The sequence below is a fragment of the Canis aureus genome, chromosome 19 (genome assembly GCF_053574225.1).
Source record: "Canis aureus isolate CA01 chromosome 19, VMU_Caureus_v.1.0, whole genome shotgun sequence".
Classification (NCBI taxonomy): Eukaryota; Metazoa; Chordata; class Mammalia; order Carnivora; family Canidae; genus Canis; species Canis aureus.
Genome location: NC_135629.1, coordinates 35,200,231 through 35,221,490, shown reverse-complemented (window position 1 = coordinate 35,221,490; position 21,260 = coordinate 35,200,231). Strand labels below are relative to the sequence as shown.

The window sequence follows — 21,260 nt, the reverse complement described above, 5'->3', positions numbered from 1 at the left end:
ACTGCACAAGTCCCATCACTCAGATATACCCACTATTAACACTTTTATTTATCCTTATGAAAGCCTTAAGATTATATTATTACTTTAAGACATATAAAAAGATAGTTATCAATTAAAACCCTAATCAATGTGACAGTAATTTCCTCTTTTTGAGATACAATCTTTCAGCATCTACAAATATCTAAGTACAATCTTTACAAGAGTTTAACTGAAAGTTAAATGTAAAAGAAAGGGCCTACATCTGTGCTTTTCTAATACAAAATCTTCTGGGATTTCAGACCCAAGCCTAAAGTGAGCATATTCATATGTACATACATATGTACATATATATACATATATAAAGACGTGTGTGTATGTACAGTACACTTTGTGGTCCTCATGTCTTATACCTTAATTTTTGATACACTTACAATTTCAGGTCTCTATCACATACCCAAGGGGAGTGGGAGGGAAACCATCAGCTTTCCCCTCCATCAAATCTTGAAGCTTTAGTTAGCAATGACCACAACTGCCCGCCAGCTTCTAACTAGGTTAGATGGAGCTTTTTACCGCACTTTTAAAAATTACATACTGCTAAAGAAAGATCAGAACAGGGTTAAGATAGAAAGTTTCGTAACATAAGAAAATTATCGGGCAGCCTGGGTGGCTCAGCGGTTTAGCGCCACCTTCAGCCTAGGGTGTGATCCTGGAGACCCCAGATCCAGTCCCACGTCAGGCTCCCTGCTTGGAGCCTGCTTCTCCCTCTGCCTGTGTCTGTCTCTGCCTCTCTCTCTCTCTGTCTCTCTCATGAGTAAATAAATAAAATCTTTAAAGAAAAAAATTATCTTGACCTATATGCATCTGAGTTAAAATTTCACCAAATAGTGAACACATTTTAAAAATAATATTTTTAACTATTACTAATTTCCTTAATCAACTTTTCTTTTTTCCTCACAAACTTTTTTCCCTTTTAGCTACAGGTGTCTCAAGATACAAGAAAAGAAAAGAAAAGAAAAGAAAAGAAAAGAAAAGAAAAGAAAAGAAAAGAAAAGAAAAGAAAAGAAAAGAAAAGAAAAGAAAAGAAAAGAAAAGAAAAGGAAAGAAAAGAAAAGAAAAGGGGAGGGTGGTTGTTGAGGAAGTCACTTTAATAATGATCTATTTTTCCTGTCCTTATTTACATTTGTGTTCTTTAAGAAGTCAAGTTTAAGGACAACAGACCTCATACCTGAAATCTTGAGCATGGAGAAAAGGAGATACGAGTATATCATTAAGGTCCAGAGAAAAGAACAGATACAAAATACATAGATATGTCAGATGGTGTATTGACTGTGCCCAAGAAGATACTCAAAATGCTGAGGCAAAGAATGATGTGAGGAAATCTAAGTATGAAATATAAAGGTAAATAAAATGACTGCCATGGTCACGCTTCTCTGCTGCCTCTGTTTAAGGAATTCAGGGAGAAGAAATTTCATCTTTTTCTTTTTTTTCAAATCTCTAAGACTGAGATGAATTACTATAAACTTCTATATTTAAGGAGAACAATGGAAGGCAACCACCTCACAGGTCCTAATATGGCTCAGTGTGGTATATGGTTGTTGCCCTTCAAAACTGATGCTAACTGCACATCTCAAAAACTCTAAGTACTGTTCGAAGGATGCCTGGGTGGCTCAGGGCATGATCCCTAGGTTCTGGGATCGAACCTCTGCCTATGTCTCTGCCTCTGTGTGTCTTTCATGAATAAATAAATATCTTTTTTAAAAAAGTACTGATCTAGAGTGAAGACATAATGCTGTAACGTCGTGAAAAGTGTAGTTTTAGAAGGTAGAACATTTACTCCCAATCACCAGAGTTTTCTTCATCTGAACATCTTTACACGTTACTTACCACTGATATTTTAAAACAATTTATGTAGTGATTTTTCAAGTATTCATTTTTTTTTAAGATTTTATTTATTTGACAGAGATTGAGAGTGAGTGAACACAAGAAGAGGGAGGGGCAGGCAGAGGGAGAGGGAACAGGCAGAGGGCCTGCTAAGTAGAGAGCCTGATGTGAGGCTCCATTCCAGGACCTTGGGATCTGAGCTGAAGGCAGACACTTTAACCGTCTGAGCCACCCAGGCACCCCTCAAGTACTCATTTTGATTATGTTTTACACATAAGCAAACTCTTAGAGCAGATCATTGTGGACCTTCCTTGGAGATGGAGAAAATGAAATACAACACAGAACAGCTTTTCCCAAAATCCACAGAACACAAAAGCTCTGTGAAATAGGGATTGCAGCATCAAATAAGTTTGAGAATAATTAATGCTTACATTACCATTAATGGCTCTGGGAAGTCCTACAGCAAAGTATTCTATTTGATTTGATTTTTCCCAGTATAATTCCTCTAGAAGTCAATTTTAAAATAAAAATTAGGATTTTATTGACCACATTATGCTCAGGATTATATGCTAAAGTGAAGAGTCAAAACAATGTTTGGCTCTTCAAGGGAAAACTTACTATCATTAATCTCCATTGAATAATTAGGTGCTTAAATACCCAGATCACCTTGTTGGCTTCTGTAACTCAAACGTGGTTTACTGACAGCCTCCTCTGAGCTCAAAGCAATGAAAGAACATAGGCTCTCATACTCTAAAAACCTACCACTACATGTCTGAGGTGACATTTTTCAAATAGTCTTGAGATAGTACAACCATGAAATTGTCTTGCTTTTACATTGTATTTTCATTAAGGACTGTAAGAATGTGGGAAATAAAGTTTCAGGAGGGAAAAATAGCTGAAATGTGTTCGCTCATTCCTTATTAGTTGGAAAAAATATCTGAATTGAATATCTTTCAAATCATTTCTTTCCACACTTTCATAAAATAACACTTGTAAAAATTTTATACATCAATTACAACTCATAACTTCTACTTAAAGATTCATACCCAAGACATTTTTATATCTATCATTCAAAAAATGTAAAATAGGTATTTAAAGGGCAATTAATAAATAAACCCCTGGAATTGAACACCTAGCAGCCATCACCCCAACAGGCCCACCTGCTGAGTCTCAAATCAGCCATAAATGTTAGTCTGGCTGCTAGACTATAGCAATGAAAGTAAGTCAGGTGAGAAGACTGAAATAAGTTTATCTCTGCTTCACCTTTGCTTTGCTTTACTAATCTCTGAGTTTTTCTAAGACATATTTGCTACATTTAATAGTAAACTTAGAAGCAGGGAGTTTTCTCATTCATTCAACAAATACGTACTAAGCATCTTTTGGGTACCAGTCACATTGCCAGGTATGAGAATCTAGATAGATCTCAACAAGATTCATAGGCACCCTTCTCTCTCTAACATGGAGTACAATCTAGATCACTGTTGCTGCAAGTGTGGTCCACAGACCAGCAGCATTGGCATCACCTGAGAGAGTTTTAGAAATGCAGAATCTCTGGCCCTAACCCATCTGCATTTTCATAAGGCTTTCAAGTGACTTAGATGTTTTAAATGACTTCAGGTGTCCCGCATACATGACAGACGGGATTGACCAGTGCAGAAGAGACCAAGACAATTTTATAAGACAAGTAAATTTAGAAAAATATTAACCTCCCTTCAAGAGCTATCCATCTTGGCCTAAGTGTACACCAACCCTGGGAGTAAACTTTCTGGAGCATCTTTGCCAGTCCAGATGCCTTTATTACCCTTTCTGTATCTGTCAAACATTATGTTCCCCTTCAATAGCAAGAAAAAGATTTTAATTCCTCTCTAGGAACTGTGAACTCTGAAATGATGAGTAGGTGGAATATCAAAAAAGCAGTATCATTTAGTCACAAAAAGTAACAATTATGTTATTGCTGAGTGTCACAATGCACTTTTTTTCAAATACAGTAAGAATTACTGGTTTCACGTTAATATCAGGCCAAGAAAGAAAATATAAGCAATTTTTACAGAGCATGGAACTCACCGTGATCACATATCAGTCTATGGACACTGATCAACAAACTTAGGGCCAATTTGGTTTAAGGAAGAAGACGTGATTTAATGTTCAGGAAACATCCCAACCTAATTATATTATGCTTTATTTAGGATAAAATTCTAGACTATTATTACTGGATCCCACAGAGGCTCCTGAAGGCTTAACTTTTAAAACTCATCTAGTCATAGTTGCAAACATAACTGAGCTTCCCTAGGTCTTAGGCTATCTGAGGAACGCCCTGGCTTTGGAAGGGTTTACTGTGTGGGATTAACCGCGGTTTTGTGAGCCCAAGTCAAGCACTCCAGAAAGAAGTCAGCTTGGATCTAAAGCATGTAAGAAGGAAAAATAAAAACAAAAAAATCAGTAACTCAACTTCTTGGGCGTTATCAAATTGTAAAGAGATGGTGACATAGATGAGAAGATGACAGACGACATGCTGTTTTTTGGTGGTAGTATTGGTTTTTTGTTCATAGGGTACTTAATTCTTTATAGCAAAACACATGAGCACAGAATCAGGTCAAATTCAAAGCAATTAGGGTGCTTTGATGTTTCTTTCCAAGGCTTCATTTGCCAGCTTCACTCATTCTTCATGAAGCCCATGCCCCAGGAATGCATCTTTTTTGTCATCCTGTCTCTGTGCACATTGCTAATGACCCATGGGCAGAAGATACGTTTCTTTCTGGACACTATACAACCATTGAGGTTCTGGTCTCCATATATCAATTTGATGTTGCTGCTCTTGTTGTTGATAGACTCAAGTCAAAAAAAAGAGCTGAAGATAGAACAATCCTCCTGACCCTCAGAGAGTCACAAATCAGGATGTAAATCCTAGTTTGGGCTTTTACATCTTCAGGCAAGATGCTAAGAATCCCCGAAATAAGACTATGTTCAAGAGCATGTCATGAAAATTACAAGTGATCAATAATGCATGCAAATTACCTATCATGGAACATCCCCCATGAGAGTAAAGGGATTGCCATCATTATTATCATCAGCCAACAACAGTGTAGTAAGGCCCCACCCATTCCTCAGTTCTATGAGGTGCACATGTAGAAGACAGTAGCTTACGCTTTTGGTCTATCCCGTTTAATTTTGTGAACATATTCCTACCCTCACTAATCCTATAAACTAAGGTTGTTATAAGAATTACATGATTGAAAGCATGTACTTCTTCCAGTACATTATATAGTAGTATTATTATAGCCAACACACAGTAGGTGCTCTACAAAGATTACCTTCTTCCCATTTCTAGCTGCAGCATTTATCGATTACTTTTTTATCTGTCTGTTCAGCTTTTCTTTTTGGGAACTACATCACCCCAATTCCCTGTGGTTTCAGTGGGGTTTCATGGATGACCCTGCTCAGTGGCAAGTACCATGGATTCTTTGGATGCTGATTGATCTGCAGTGACCTCGTTATGCCATCAAGGCCAATCAGAGTTCTTTTAGGAGACTAACATAAATTCCTAGGCCTCTACTTTTCTAAGCTATGTTTCTCCTTTTCTGAGCTTATGAATAATAAGGAAAATATGGGCCTGTGGCTGGTCATGGGCTTCTTTGGTACCATGATTAAGAATCTGCCTGAGTGATTGTGCCCTTATAACATCATTTGAATAGCTAGGTACAGATATCTGAACCATTCACTCCTCCCAGAATACCAAAATACAACAGAAGGGTTTCAGCTACTTGCAATACAAAAGTGATAGCATGAAAGATAACACCACAATACAGCTAGATACAATATTCTACAAATCAACAAAGGGAAGTCAGAAATGGGCAAGACCATGATAGCAGAGTCAACAAATTTCCACAAAGCACAAGAGTCTAATATTGGACCTAGAGATGGATAAGAATAAGATTATCATAGGGAAGATGAAATTCTTTCCAGCCAGAAATAATAACATATGCAAAGTTTAGAGTACTCAGCATGGTGTCCAGCACATAATATTTAATTAATATAAGTTGAAAGAATAAGAAAACAAGTATGAATTATGTATGAAGAGGAATAAGAAGACAGGACTAATTAAAATTTATGGATCACTTTTTGTTGCAGAGGAGTTGGAAAAGAAGGAGGGACTGAATGCTAAGCACTCTTCACAATCAAGATAGTTGGCACTTGGGTATGACAGGAGTTGTTTATAAGCTGGTAAAAAGAAAGCAACAAGGGACATCTGGGTGGCTCAGTGGTTGAGCTGTCCCACATCGGGGCTTCCTGCATGGAGCCTGTTTCTCCCTCTGCCTATGTCCCTGCCTCTCTCTCTCTTTCTCTTTCTCTCTCTCTCTCTCTCTCTGTCTCTCCTGAATAAATAAATAAAATCTTTTTTTTTTTAAGCAAGAAGATGGCCTTTGGGAAGTTAATAATAAAAAACAGAAGCCAAAATGGGAGTTGGGACAGTAGAGAAAATAGATCATCAGCCTAGTGCTGAAAGAATTCTGACCTGGTTAAGAATCAAGTATAGAAAAAACAGCACAGGAATCACCAAAAGGAAGAAGTGAAAAATGATGGAAATCATGAAAAGTCACAAAAAAATAAAATAGTGAAGTTTCAAAAAAGAAAAAGAGTCAGAAAAGGTTTGAGGATACATTAAATCAAACAGAATCAGAGTGATAGTTGAGTCACTCAACAACCAGTACAGCATAGGACAAGAACCAACTAGAACAGACACCATCTAGAGCAAGGGAACCAGGTCTGGGAAGTCTCTGAAAAGTCAGGGGTTAACTCTTTAGTTGCTGGAGTGGGGGAGTATAATCTGGGGATTTGAGATAACCAGAGAAATATATTATAACAACCAGTGTAGTTGCACTTGTGCCTCTTGGCTGATTATCAGCCTTTCACAGAAAGTTGCTTCAATTAATACTGATAGCTTTCTACATTCCCAATGCATGGAAGGTAGCACTTGTTAATCCAAAATCATTTCCACATGCCTGTGACACACATTAATACAGAGGCTCCCCGGTGCCAGTCCGTGGACTAGGTTTATCAGATTCACCTAAGGAGTGAATAAAAAGAACCAATGACTTGGTGTCACCCAAAGACATTCCCTTTCAGGATGGAGGTGACACAAAGATCTGTATTTATTTATTTTATTTATTTTATTTATTTATTTGTAAACTCCTCAGGGGGGTACAAAGCCATATCAAAATATTTCTTTTTTAGACTTCTGTTTTCTTCCTCATTTATGTTGAAGAATAAATATATTTGCATTATACAAATATATAGAATAGTATAGGACAGAAGCAGTATTTCTCCATTCTGGCATTAAAAATGCAGTTAATAACAACAACAGCTAATGTGTATTGATTACTAATGCAAACACTGTGCTAGAAAAAGTCTCAGTTAATCTTTCCTATAACCCTGTGAATTACTTATTTTACTCATTTTATAGGTCAAGAGACTTATAAAAGGTAAATAACTTGCCCAAGATCTTCCCTTTGTTAAAATAACTTTCCAAGTCCACGATGGCTCAACTTCTGCTCGGTTCTCCTTGTCGGCAAACCAATACTTAGATAACTTTTACATCCCTGTAAATGTTCCACTTGACCAGAAATGCAGTGTATCCAATCAGCCTATCTCCACATGCCAAGCCAACTCTGACTTTTAATTTCCTTGTTCCTTCTCACTTCAAACAAATGTGACTATGTGGCCCCAACCAATCAGATATTTTCTATTTTTCTTCTTCCTTGTTCTTTATTCTTTATCCTATAAAAGCTTCCTTCCTCCTATCCCATTTCTCAGTTCTCCAAATGGAAACTGCTTCATGAAGTGCTAGATAATATTTGTTTGTATCACCTACATTGTCTTCTTCAGCCATTTTTTAACACCATTCATACACTGGAATGGTTCCCTCCATATAGAGAAGAGAGGAAGCCACAGCCACACACTGGGATCTTGCTGTCTCCAGGAAAAACCTCAAAAGAACTGGCTTCAGAGAAGGTGTGCCACCTAGATGTGGGCTATTTTGATCCCTTCCTACACACAGCATGACTAGCCTTTAAAGATCACGGAGCAAGGTCAAAATAAAATAGTGAAGAGATTAGGGAGAGAGGATAGGGAGGAAGAAATTTCAGAAAGTGCTTCCAGATGAGAAGATAGCCCCTCAGTGTGTGCTGTGTACAGCCCCACCCTCCCTAAGGCTGGATCAAAGTCATCTTTCACATACATATAAATACAAAGAGAGTTTGAATTCCCAGAGATCCAGTGAAATACTATGTTGCAAAACAGGATTACATTTCAAGGAGTAATGAAACGACGGGCATCTGACACTTCTATTCTCTTCCAGTGCTCTTTAGGAAAAGATTGGGTGAGGAAGCTCTATTCATTCACTGGCCTCTATCAACCTGAACTTGCCCTTCCCATTTCTTTTAAATCATCCTCACAAACGCCTTCAACAGCCCTGGTTTGGAGCCTCCTTCTTAGGATCTCCAAAACATACCACAAATCTTTCTATGTTCAACCAGTTTGTCTCATGGAAAAAGCAACAGGCGGCAGAGGAATCCAGGCCACCCCAAGTCACCAGCATGGCCTGATGGATGTGGAAACTGGAACGTGCCTTAGGGATGAGGCATGTGAAGGCCCCACTGTCATTATTGAAACTTGAAAGGGGAAGTTCACATGAGGCCTGTGGTTGACTTCTCAACCCTACTGGCGGAGGCGCACGCCAATAAGGAAATTGCAATCCCTAAATAAACAATAGGCTGGGAACCTGAGCACCAACAAGGGAGAATGCAGAGGCTGCTAGCCTGGGCAGGGCTGGCCAAGATGGAGCAAACAAAGCAAAGATTTAAACTTTGCAAGTATGTCATGTCAAGTCAGACTCCCCAGGCAGGACCCTTTGAGATTCCAAATTGCCAGTCACCAAGCCTCAAAACTTGGTAGAATTTTTAAAACAGGGCTCTTGGTCCAATCTCTTCATTTGCCAAATGAGAATAGTGAGAGCCAGAAAAGACAAGTGACTTGCCAAAGACACAACAGCCAGAAAGCCAGGTCCCTAGGTTATTTATTATGCCACAGGCCTACTAGGAGTTGCTATTTTTTTCTCCACTGGTTTCTTCTCTCTCTTTTTTTTTTTTTTTTTTTTGGTTTCTCCTTTCAAAGAAGCTTTTAAAGCCTTTCCACATACCAGCTCTGTGTATGTGTGCATTCTGAGCTAAGAAGCTGCCTGAAGTAAATTTGTTAAATTCCTTCTCTCTCCTTGCTCAAAGGTACCACTATTTTTTTTTAACATGTAAAACTCAACTTCCAGACTGGAAGGGAATGGATAGAGAAGCAAAGAATTCTTTGAGCATTTATTATATACCTGGATTTTCCCATGCCTTACTTCATTTTAATATTTTCTACAACCTTACACAGGCTGGTATCATTGTCCCATTTCACAGATAGGAAAGCTGAAGCCAGAGAAGTAATAAGCAGCAGAGCCAAATTATCAATTTCCACAAATAATCTAACCTTTTCCTCTTTGGAGCCTTCTCTGTTCAGTGAAAGAAAGCCAGGATAGAAGAAACTGTGCAGCTTTAAGTTTTTTTTAAATGAACTTCCTGTTGTTTTTCCTAAGTAATAATTCCTGATCATTCCTGTGTAATGAATGCACATTATTGAAAACATAAAAATTTGGAGGGGGGAGAAAAGGAAAAAGAGGAAAAAATCCATCATAATTGACTCATTCAGAAATAGTGTTAACATTTTGGTATTTTCGCCAATTTCCACATTGATAAATATACCTTCTTTATATATTAAGAACATTAAGTCTCTAACTACTATAAACCTTAGGAATACATCTCCTTTTCTTTTTAGAAATACATCTCATGATTATTTTATAGTTCTATCTTTTCAATTTTTAAGTAATCAAAGTTATTGACCATTTCCTTTGAAATATCTTTATTTTTAAAAAACAGCTTTACTGATATCCAGTACATGTGCCATAAAATTTATCCTTTTAAAGTATACTATTCAGTGGTTTGTACAACCAACACCACTATCTAATTCTACAGTATTTTCACCACCTAAAAGCCCTATACCCATGAGCAGTCACTCCTGCTCCTCTCCCCTATCTCCTAACAACCACTAATCTACCTGCTATTTCTACAGATATATCTATCTATATTGGACATTTCATATAAATAGAATCATGTAATAAGTGGCCTTTTGCACCGACTTCTTTCATTTAACATGATGTTTTCAAGGTTCACCCAGGTTATAGCATGTATCAGTTCCTCATTTCTTTTCATTGCCAAAAAATATTCTATTGTATGGGGATGTCATATTTCATTTATTCGTATAGGATAATGGACATTTAGATTTCTTTTTAGCTTTTTGGCTATTATTAATAATGGTATATGAGCATTTGTGTACAGATTTTTACATATGTTTTCAGTTTCATTCGGTGTATACCTAGGAGGAGAACTGCTGAGTCTTACTACTGTAAGACCCTACATTTAACATCTGGAAAAACTGCCAAATAGCTTTTAAAAATGGACTGAACCATTTTTTATTTCTACCATCAATATGAAGAATATGGCTTTTCCACATCTTCCCCAACACTTGTTAGTTACTATCTATCTTGTTTTATTTTAGCCATGTTAGTGGGGGGTAAGTTGTATCTAATTGAAGGTTTGATTTGCATTTCCTGTTGGGACATCTTTTCATGTCCTTATTGGCCATTTGTTGGTTTTCATTGGAAAAATGCCTACTCAAATCCTTTGCTCAATTTTTGATAAGATTATTTGTCTTTTTACTGGTGAGTTTTTCTTCCTTTATTTTTAAATGAACTTTTTAATTAAAATATAGTATACAAAAGAAAGTCAAATCATAGGTTTTCAGCATAATGAATTATGACAAAGTAAACATACCTGGGAAAAGCAAACCAGATCAATGAATACTACTTGCACTCTAGAAGCTTCCTTTATTCCCACCCAATCTCCATATCCTGTCACTCCAGATTATCCACTATCCAAATATCTAACACTATTCATTACTTCTGCTATTTTTGGAATGTACACATATAAACAGACCATATTGTATGTGTTCTTTTGTGTCTAGATTCTTTCAATGCTGTTTTGAGGATACTGAATTATGTTGTTATATGAAGCAATAGCTTGGTGCTTCTCGTTGCCATATAGCATTTCATAGCATGAATACTTCACTATTTATCCACTCCATTGTTTATAACTATTTCACTTTTTCTTTTTTTTTTTTTTTTTTTTAAAAGATTTTATTTATTTATGATAGTCACAGAGAGAGAGAGAGAGAGAGGCAGAGACACAGGCAGAGGGAGAAGCAGGCTCCATGCACCGGGAGCCTGACGTGGGATTCGATCCTGCGTCTCCAGGATCGCGCCCTGGGCCAAAGGCAGGCGCCAAACCGCTGCGCCACCCAGGGATCCCTATTTCACTTTTTCAAGGTTTTGGTTATTCCACATTAAATTATTTTTTGAATCTTCTACTTAAATTGGGTCTTGTACCACCATTGCTAGATTTGCTTCTAGATATTTTGGGTTTTTTAATGCCATTGTAAATGATATTGTTTCTAAGATTTTATTTGTAAATGTTTGTTACTGGCATGTAAAAATATGATTACATTTTAAAATACTGACTAGCTATCTGGCTAAGTTTGTCTATTAATCTAATCTTTTATTATATGAATTTATTGAGTTTTTTTTTACACACCAATCATGGTTTCTGTGAATAAAAATGCTTTTATCTCTTTCTTTATACTTCTTATACTTAGCATATCTAGAACATTATGGAATAGAAGTGACAGTAATAGGTGGTTTTGTCTTATTTTTGTATCATAAGGAAAGCTTTCAACATTTTACCATTAAATATGATGTTGATTGTAGTTTTCTTATAGCTGCTTCTTATTAAGAAAATATTCTCCTAATCTGAGTTTGCAAAAAAGGCATTTTTTTCTTTTTTACATGGATGGATGCTGCATTTATCAAATGCCTTCTCTTCATTTATTGAAATTGCATTTATGTTTCTCCTTTATCCTGTTAATGTAGTAAATAACATTGATTGATATCCAAATATTAGTCCAACCATACATTCTTGGAATAAGCACATGTCATTTAATTTTCACTGGATTCAGTTCGGTAGGAATTTTGCATGAACATTTATGAAAGATTGTAATTTTCCTTTCATGTAATGACTTTGTTGGGGACTACTATCAAGGTTACATTGGTCTCCCAAATTAAGATAGGAAGTGCTCCATCTTTCATTCTCTGGAATAGTTTCTGTATGACTGATAATAATTTTTTCTTCAAATGTTTAGTAAATTCACTGAAGAGGCTATCTGGGCCTGCAGGGTTTTTTGTTTGGTTTGGTTTTAGATTTGCAAGTTGCTTTTTTTTTTGTGGTAAGACTTTAAATATAGAATCATTTTAATATATAGAACAACTCAGATATTCTCTTTCTTCCCATGCAGTTTTAACAAAGTTTTTATTTTAAAGAACTTATCTAAAATTTCAACTTTATTACCATAATGCTGTTAAATAAAAACTCCTCATATTTTTAATGTCAATAAGATTGACAGTGATGTCCCCTTTCAATCCTGATATTGGCTATTTACCCCAATAACTCTAGTCAGAATTTGTCATTTTTGTTAATCTCTTCAAAGAATCAGTGTTTGGCTTTGGTATTCCCTTCCAGTATGTTTGATTTCTATTTCATTCATTTCACTTTCTTATTATTTCTTCTCCCACTTTCTTATGGTTTTATTTGATCTTCAATTGTGTTTTGAACTTAAGAAGTCTTCTCTCAACAAAATAAATGACTTGCTCTTCCCCAGATACTCTTCATACTTTCCAACCTCCTTGCCTTTACTCCTATAGTTCCTGCTGTATGTATTATAACCCATCCCTATCCCCTTTATTAAAATCATGCCAACTTTTCAAGGCCCTCCCCAAATGCTACCTCTTCCAGGAATCATTCCCTGAGCTTCTCTCATTTGATATCATTTGAGCCTCTGCAGTCCAATTTGCTGTTCTTAGGTCACTATTTAGATCCTAGCTCATGTACTTCCTTCCATTAGCCCCATTAAAACCGAGTGCTTAATTTTTCTAAAAGGTCTACCATGGTGCTGTGCACAAAATAGCTACTCAGTCAACACAGGTGTTTGTGATTCAACTTCAGGAGTTAAATTCACACCAATTAAACCCATTCACAGCAGGAATTTTTGATTGGCAACTCAAATATTCAAACACATCATAAGAAGAATTTGGGCTAAAAAAGGAAAGAAGTCTCATCTCTTTTTTTTAAAGTCTTCCTTGCTTCCAAATAACAACTATATATCATCCAGAGCTAACATTTAACTTGACATTTTGCTTTTTCTGGCTATCACTTAAAACCCACATTTTTCCCCCTTATTTAAGGAAAACAGTTAAATGGGACAAAGTTTTTTTCTTAAGTTAAAAGATGAGAAGATGAAATTTCTCAAGAAAAAAAAATAAGCTAAAAGATAATTTCTGGTATCATAAATGGATATTGCAAATCAAAAACACAGGGCTTTGCAAGTTTGAATGAGTTTTGCTCCAATTGTTATAAAGACTTCAGGACAAGACTTAAAACTGGGGGTGGGGGGACTACAAGTACATGTTGGCTATAGAAGTAAAGTATATATCTGGAGCCCTATTTGGAGGGCTGATAACATTTATACATAAAAGGATGACTCTTGTCTCTTAGCACAAAGCAGATAACACCTTCCTCAAAATATCAGAGACCTCTCCAGCTCTTAAGAGCTGCCTCAATTTGTTCTATGATACAAACTCTAGTGCATAATTTCCAAAATAAGTTTTGAAAGAAAAACCAGTTGAACCTATGGGCTGTCTTTAGTAAAAGCAGACTAAAGGAATAGAAAGTTTAGGAACTCTGAAGGAAAAACCTATATGCAGATCTCAGCTGCCAACAACCTAGATGTAGGATCTTAGCAGATTGCTTATCCTCCCTAAAACACAACTTTCTCATCTGTGAAATGGGGCTAATTATGCCTATCCACAGGTTTTTATATGTCAGGTGCCCTATGTCTGGCTTCCCATGTACGGTTAGTGGTATTTGGGCTGTAGATTGTCACAAATGCAGCAAGGTGGTATTTTTTATTATTATTGCTCTTACTCTTTTTAAAGCCACAGAGTGGGGCATAGTTTTAAGGCCTAAAAGCTATCATAATGGCTTGGCTAAAACAACTAGGCTTGAAACAAATTTTCTAATAACACCTCATCCTGAGAGAAGAAATCATCCTAAGTAGAGTGCAGTGTTTAGACTCAAACAAGTAAGAGTTCAAAAGATGGCAGAAATAAACATAGGAAGGCCCTAGAGCCAAAGAAAACATTTCAGCCACCAAGTGGTGTTCCTGACTAGATCCCAGTACTCAAATTAAGTTCAAACTGGGAATTGGGATGCATTCAATGGCCTAGGTTTGAACTTGAAATACTTCCTTTCCTAGATGTTTAACCTTGGGGAAAATTGCCACTATAGCTCTTACCTTCTCCATGTTCCAGTGCATCCCTTCCACCTAGTGGAACTGAATTGGCTGGATTTGACCAAATATCAGCATATCTTTTAAGAGAAACTTAACACAATTGCAGCTCAGCTCCATCTCATGCAAAAGAACAGCAGTCATCTACCTGAGCACAAAGACAAGGCTTGGTCTTTAGTTTTAATAATAAAAGATAAACCTCACCACTGGAAGTTTAGCACCTGAATGCAAAGTCATATTCTTTGATCAACAGCACCTCCACATCAGCAACTTAGTCAAGCTCAATGTTGAATTGCTCACTGCTCATTTCCCATAGAAAAGCCTGGTGGAGACAAATATTACTCAAGAAGAACCACTCATGACTCTTAAGTGACTAGCTACTAGCTTGTCATGTGACAGGAAAGCTAAACATCCCACACCTCTCACTTTAGTTACCACAGAAATACTGTTATCTAGTGACATTATGCCCATAGCTTCTTAATCCACTTCAAATAACAAGTTCACCAGATCAAATACATTTTCTGCAACTTTTACTAAGTCTCTTATGGCACTCATTTAGGTCCCATTTGATAAATTCTGTTGAAGTTACTGCTAGCATAAAGTTTGTTTCTTTTGATGAATGAGTGCCCTTTAATTTATTAAGCAAATGAGAACTAGGAAACCTTGTGCATTTCTTTTTTAGTCTGGACTGTTAAATTTAGAATGAAGTTTATATTCCATCACATTATTTTTATTCTGGGGTTGATTTCTTTTTTGCATTTTCTTAAAACACAACTTTCTTCCTAACCCTTCTTTTTGTGATTATTAGAGCTGTTATAGCCATCTTGCTCAGATGGGCAGACAAGGACTGTCTGAAAATAAGAGTTTACATGAAGGAAGCTAAACTATAGAATGAAATGAGAGGAAATAGATCATTAACATCTTTTGAACCCCTGGATTAAGCTGTACCTGAAGCAAAACCCCATTTTTCTCCTGTTGAGTGATCCGATAAATTTCCTTTTGGCTTTAGCCATTTTGAATTAGATTTTCATTCACTTGGAAGATTTAACAAAGAAAACAATTTTAAGATTATCTGACAAGTACTGTCATTACTGTAATTCATTTTTCTTAAAAAGAAACAGGGGACACCTGGGTGGCTCAGTGGTTGAATGTCTGCCTTGGGCTCAAGTCATGATCCCAGGGTCCTGGGATGGAGTCCCCGCATTGGGCTCCCCTCAAGGAGCCTGCTTCTCCCTCTGCCTATGTCTCTGCCTCTCTCTCTGTGTCACTCACTCACTCACTCACTCATGAATGAATGAATGAATAAATAAATAAATCTTTTTAAGAAAGAAGAGAGAAGGAAGGAAGGAGAAGGAGAAGGAGAAGGAAAGAAGGAAGGAAGGAAGGAAGGAAGGAAGGAAGGAAGGAAGGAAGGAAGGAGAAAATAAAGAAGAAAAGAAAGAAGAAAGAAAGAAAAAGAAAGAAAGAAAGAAAGAAAGAAAGAAAGAAAGAAAGAAAGAGAAAGAAAGAAAGAAAGAGAAAGAAAGAAAGAAAAAGAAAGAAAGAAAGAAAGAAAGAAAGAAAGAAAGAAAGAAAGAAAGAAAGAAAGAAAGAAAGAAAGAAACGATACAGTTTTATGAATGAATCTAAGAGTGAAATTTTTGGACATCATCTTTATGTCATGTCAAATTTATAGTAAATGTAGGTTAAAACATTCCTTTAAAGGAAGTAGCATTAAAGAAAAAAAGAGGGAAAAATCTTTTTAACTACCATTTTTATTGACAGCACTCCATGAGAGCAGAAAAGAGGAGCTTAGTAAAGAATCTTTAGACATAAAAGCAAGAAAAGGAGGAGCATTCATTACACCATCTACAAGAAAACTAATTTCTGTGAGAAATACACACAATGTTCTAGTGCAAACCTGTAACATACCTGCCAGAGCAAATCAGGATCAAAATTAAAACTTGGAGCTTCCTGCAAGAAGATAAATCACAAATAACTTCATTCACTTTGCTTCCTTTCATTTTCATTCAGATGACCCTAACCCCCTGGCTCAAGTGGCTGCAGTAGATGTGATGGCTGCAAGAGAATTACTCCCTCTTTGATGCTGGCAGATGGCCCTCCCCAGTGCCTGCCCATGGAGATATATTTTCAGAAGTTCTACAAGCCCAGAGGTGCACGTAGAGATCTAATGAAACTACCAGACCAAGTTTCTAAAACAGCTTGAATTAGGGCAAGATTTCACAGATTTTCATAATAAACAACTTTCTCAAGTTGATACAAAGGTGTGGGGAAGATGAGGGGTCAGAAGTTCACCCTCAGTTTCTCTCAGAAGCAAGGGAATAGTAGAGGCAATTTATAAGCCCTTAATTCATGTCATCTCCCTGAAACTATAGGTCAAATTTTCCCTAGGAAAGTTCCTTTTAACTTCAGATTTTGCCAAGGCACCAGATAAGACCAATATTTACCCAAAGGTGCTTAAGTTAAAACACAACAGTGTCTTAAGTTCTACCCACCAGGTTTAAGGGTCAGCTGTATTTGATAGTCAACCCTAAGGCTTGTGGAATATGGGTTTTAAATATTCCCTCCAAATTCACAGGGATGTAATGTACAAAACTGGATGAGATCACAGCTTCTGTCACAAGCTACACACAGCTGAAAAGATGACCCTCTACCATCTGCCTCCATAACTCAATTTTACATGGTGAATATAGATGCTAATGGAACCCAGACTTCACTGACAAAACAGAAGGCAGTGGTTTGTAAATTAATACACACCCAAAAAACAGAAAAACTCCAGGCTCAATTCCCTGACAACTATATTGACCATTATTTGTCCTAAAAATGTGTTCTATAAATCATCATCATTGGCATGCATAAAATACCAGACTCAATTTATTGATAATATATGGATATGAGTTTGCTCTAAAAATCATATTTTATGGCCTCTCATATAGCTAGCCTAAATGAGTATATTTATTAACTTTTTTGTTTTCTACTAAAACATATAATACTAGAAACAGTCATAATTAAACAGATTTTTTTTACTTCTAAAGGTCACCCAAAGGTATTAATTGTCTTTGAATAGAGACCTTTACATGGAAAATGCCCTCTGCATTGGAAGAGATGTCATTCCTGGTTTCTCTGAAGATTCCTGGAACTCACTCTTTCCCTTCTTAAAAAAGAAAAGATAGTTTGGAAATAGATTTTATGTGCATCCTCTTTCCCATTAGTAACTGTGCCAGAGATTGGGGTGGTAGGCATGGAGGTGGGAGTGACTCTTTGCAAAAAAGTAAAATAAAGTCTTTAAAATCTTTTCTTTAAAAAAAAAAGGGTGGGGGGGATAAAGCCCTAACCAAGTTTCAAGTTTGGTTCCAATGTTAAGTGAGAAAGAAATCTCAGTTATGAAATACTCCCCCACAAGTGTAAAATGTTAAGTTTCTTTTCAAAACAAGTTCAAATTACATAAATTTAAAATGAATTGAGGAGCCAAAATTAGCAAGGATTATTCAATCTTATTGGCATTTGGTTCCTTTGATGATATTTTTCAAACCAATGTACTGCAAATACATTATGAGTGCCTCAACTCATGTAACGTCATTTGAGGGCACAGAGTTTTAAAAGCAAATGCTCTACATTATTTCCACAAAAATTCACTTGGATAAAGACATTGTCATTGACCAAAAAAAAAAAAAAAAAAAAAAGTCAGAATTGTTCATGCCAAAAATTCAATAGCTGGTGTTTAGTTTCTTTTTCACCAGGACTTAGGAATTTTTTGGCAGATAGTTCAAAATCATGTGCTATAAAAAAGAAAAATCATTATCCTATCCTATCAACAAGCTGCAGAATTCTCTTGTAGGCTAATGGTGATAAGCAAACTCTCAAGTGTTAAACTCTGGAATTACCAAATTGCAAACATCATTGTTAGGAATTTTTTTTCTTCATGAAACAATTTAAATCAAGAATTATTTACTCTTATAATAGTGAAAGGGAATATAAGGGAAGGGAGAAGAAATGTGTGGGAAATATCAGAAAGGGAGACAGAACGTAAAGACTGCTAACTCTGGGAAACGAAATAGGGGTGGTAGAAGGGGAGGAGGGCGGGGGGTAGGAGTGAATGGGTGACGGGCACTGGGGGTTATTCTGTATGTTAGTAAATTGAACACCAATAAAAAATAAATTTAAAAAAAAAGAATTATTTACTCTTAAGATAATCACTATTTGCTTCCCTCTAGCAAACACTGAAAGTTAAAAACTTTTTTTATTTACATTTCTAGATACTGACAAAGCAATTTGTTTCATTTAAATCTATTTCTTAATCATACATCATGGCTTAACCACTATCATTTGTTTCATTATTCTTTAAATACCCTAAATCTCTCTAGGAGGATTTTCAATTCTTTTAAATAGCATATATCTATACTTCCACAGCTAATTATCTTATGAATATTTAATAAGTTATTATTACTTCCAGACTTGATTAGGAGAAAATACTGGAGTCCTGGGAAAGTATTATTCTTTGAAAAGTACATTTTGCTGATAGCAAATTTTAATTATTTAACTACTTCGTTGCATATAAGACAACTTCTCTTTGCCAAATCTTAGTTTTTTAAAGTGTCTTTTCATTGTAATGCGAACAAAAAGAGAAAAAAATTATTCTAGCTTTAGAAATTTCCTTTGAAAGCACACACAAAACCTCCCCTAGGGTTGAAAGAATTGGCCATGCTCTGGAAATGAACCCAGCTCCTTTCAGCCAAGGGATACTTGAGCCCTTTATTCTTTTGCCCAGAATAGGCATCCTAATTAAAGAGCCAATAAATTAAATGTACCCAAGAAGGCAAAAAGATTCAGAAGAAAAGCACCCACCAGGGTACCTAGAGAAAAACACAAGGTTTTTTAGAGTGTTTATGTTAGGCACCATCAAGTTAGAACAAACTCCAGAGGCAAAGCTGTTTTTGACAAATGTGAACAGCTCCTACCTTCATTTCAATGACAGTCTGGAGAGCCTTCGTCTTGGCTGGCTCCGGCTGAAGTTGGCTTCTTCGGTGCAATTCCTGGGGAGGAACACGATAGAAATAAGCCTGACGGTTCATCCTTCCGTTACACCATGACCTTTACGCAGGTAGCACACAGCCCACTGGATGCAGGTTCACTGTGCACAGACATAAACAAGCCACAGGTGATTCTTCCCCCACCCTCTTTAGCATCCCTCCTGCCTGGAGCCTCCGTTCCAGTGAAAAGCTCCTGGCACATGCGCTATTTCTGAAACTTCCATCAATAATTAATGTCAACTGTGACAAAGCCAGCAAGTAATCATAGTCCAAATACTGTTCAACACTGGGGCTGTTGCCCAGTCATCAAATCATAATTTACTAAATTACATTACTCTGTGCTCCCAATACAAACACAGCATGGAAACAGAGGAAAGAAAATGACTTAACGTGGTTGCAAATCCACTGCACGCATGGCATTTTGCTACTGAGGTAGGTTTGAAATGAGCAATTCAAGACCTTTTCAGTACCACTGTGTCACTTTAGGAAGTGAATTGATGTGATGAAACCCTGTGAACATATCTTGCTTCCTAATTTACAGTTTCACTCCTTATTCAAAATCACATCTGTGTGTGATATGTTTATGCACTCATGATGCCAAGAAATTAAAATTGGCATTAATATCAACACTGTTAGCAAGGAGACAAAAATGGTTAAAGCCAGATGCAGACCCAAGAACTCCTAGGATATGACAAATATAACTTTAGGTAAAACACAACATAATTACAATTTTAAGCTGGAAGGTTCACTTTTTGCATGCCTCTTCTCAAAAGAACAGTTCTGTCAAGGCTTTGAAAGTTCCCTTGGCAGAAGAAGAGATAAAGATAAGATTCTTACTTTGTACTTTGATTTTCTTAATAATAATTAGCAGTTTTATGAAAGTAGCCAATGAGAGGAATAAACAAAAGTGCTCACATATGTCCACACTGCTGATAGAAGTCACCTATGGAATAATTCTATAATACTTATTTGCTTGCAGAAAAATTATTTAAATTCAACATGAAGTAGTTTTAGGCCTTCATATTTCACTGGGCTACAAACATTAAAAACAAAACAAAACAAAACAAAAAAACCGAAAAGCCACCTTAGGCTTTAGGGAAGAGAACCAACATGACTTCTCGCTCTTCTCAAGTTAAGGCATCAAAATTAACTTTCATTCCACCACTGCCATCTACTATCACCACCACTTCATAAAAACAGAACACATTAATGCAAATAGTGCCAGAAAAACAGAATCCCACAATATAAGATCATTCTTTCCAGAATAATAAAACAATCTTTTGCCCATATTCTATTATATTGTTCTTATTTGCCAGCAGCCCAGGAAGATTTGGTCATGGATTGCTGTGCACATGTCAAGGGACCAGTACTGGAGAATCACCACTTCAGCTCTGGAATATAGTATATTTTCTTCCCAAAGTCATCATTGGAACAAACCAGCAAACCTGTGCAACACTACTTCTCAACCTCCAAGTTGAGAAGAATTTGAATTAGTGCTTCCTAATCATTCAAAGTAGTCTCACATCATTTAAAACATTTCTTTTTCCTAACATATCCTTAGAAGAGATGGAGTCAAGTATTTCCAAATCCGTATTATGAATAGACAGAAAAAGATCTTCTGTCCTTTTAGAGGCAGTGGACTAAAATAATCCAGCAACACTGGTCATTTTTTAGGCTCTGTGGAAATGGCAGAGATTTTCTGAGGAATGACCTTAAAAGCAGCTTCCATTTATTAGCATCTACAATGTCCCTGGCACTGCATGTGTCTTTCAAGCCTCAACACTACCATATGAAGAATCTGACCTGTGTTGTGAGTCCACTGTATTT

At 36.5% G+C, this 21,260-nt stretch overlaps 1 protein-coding gene across 24 annotated transcripts in view; it reads right to left on the bottom strand.

Annotated features, from left to right (window-relative positions):
* Positions 1-21,260, bottom strand: part of ERC2 (ELKS/RAB6-interacting/CAST family member 2) — a 904,101-nt gene that overhangs the window by 613,956 nt on the left and 268,885 nt on the right. For 17 of the 24 annotated variants that reach the window (XR_013357839.1, XR_013357837.1, XR_013357838.1 and 14 more), the window contains 2 exons: positions 19,362-19,436; positions 16,315-16,356 (listed from right to left, as the gene is read on the bottom strand). Coding sequence is in view for 21 of the 24 variants with exons in the window: in XM_077858464.1 (XP_077714590.1) it covers positions 16,315-16,356; positions 19,362-19,436 (117 nt within the window). In the remaining 3 variants the exon portion in view is untranslated. The remainder of the gene's footprint in view (positions 1-16,314; positions 16,357-19,361; positions 19,437-21,260) is intronic. The other 7 variants (XM_077858470.1, XM_077858473.1, XM_077858478.1 and 4 more) reach the window with 1 other exon arrangement.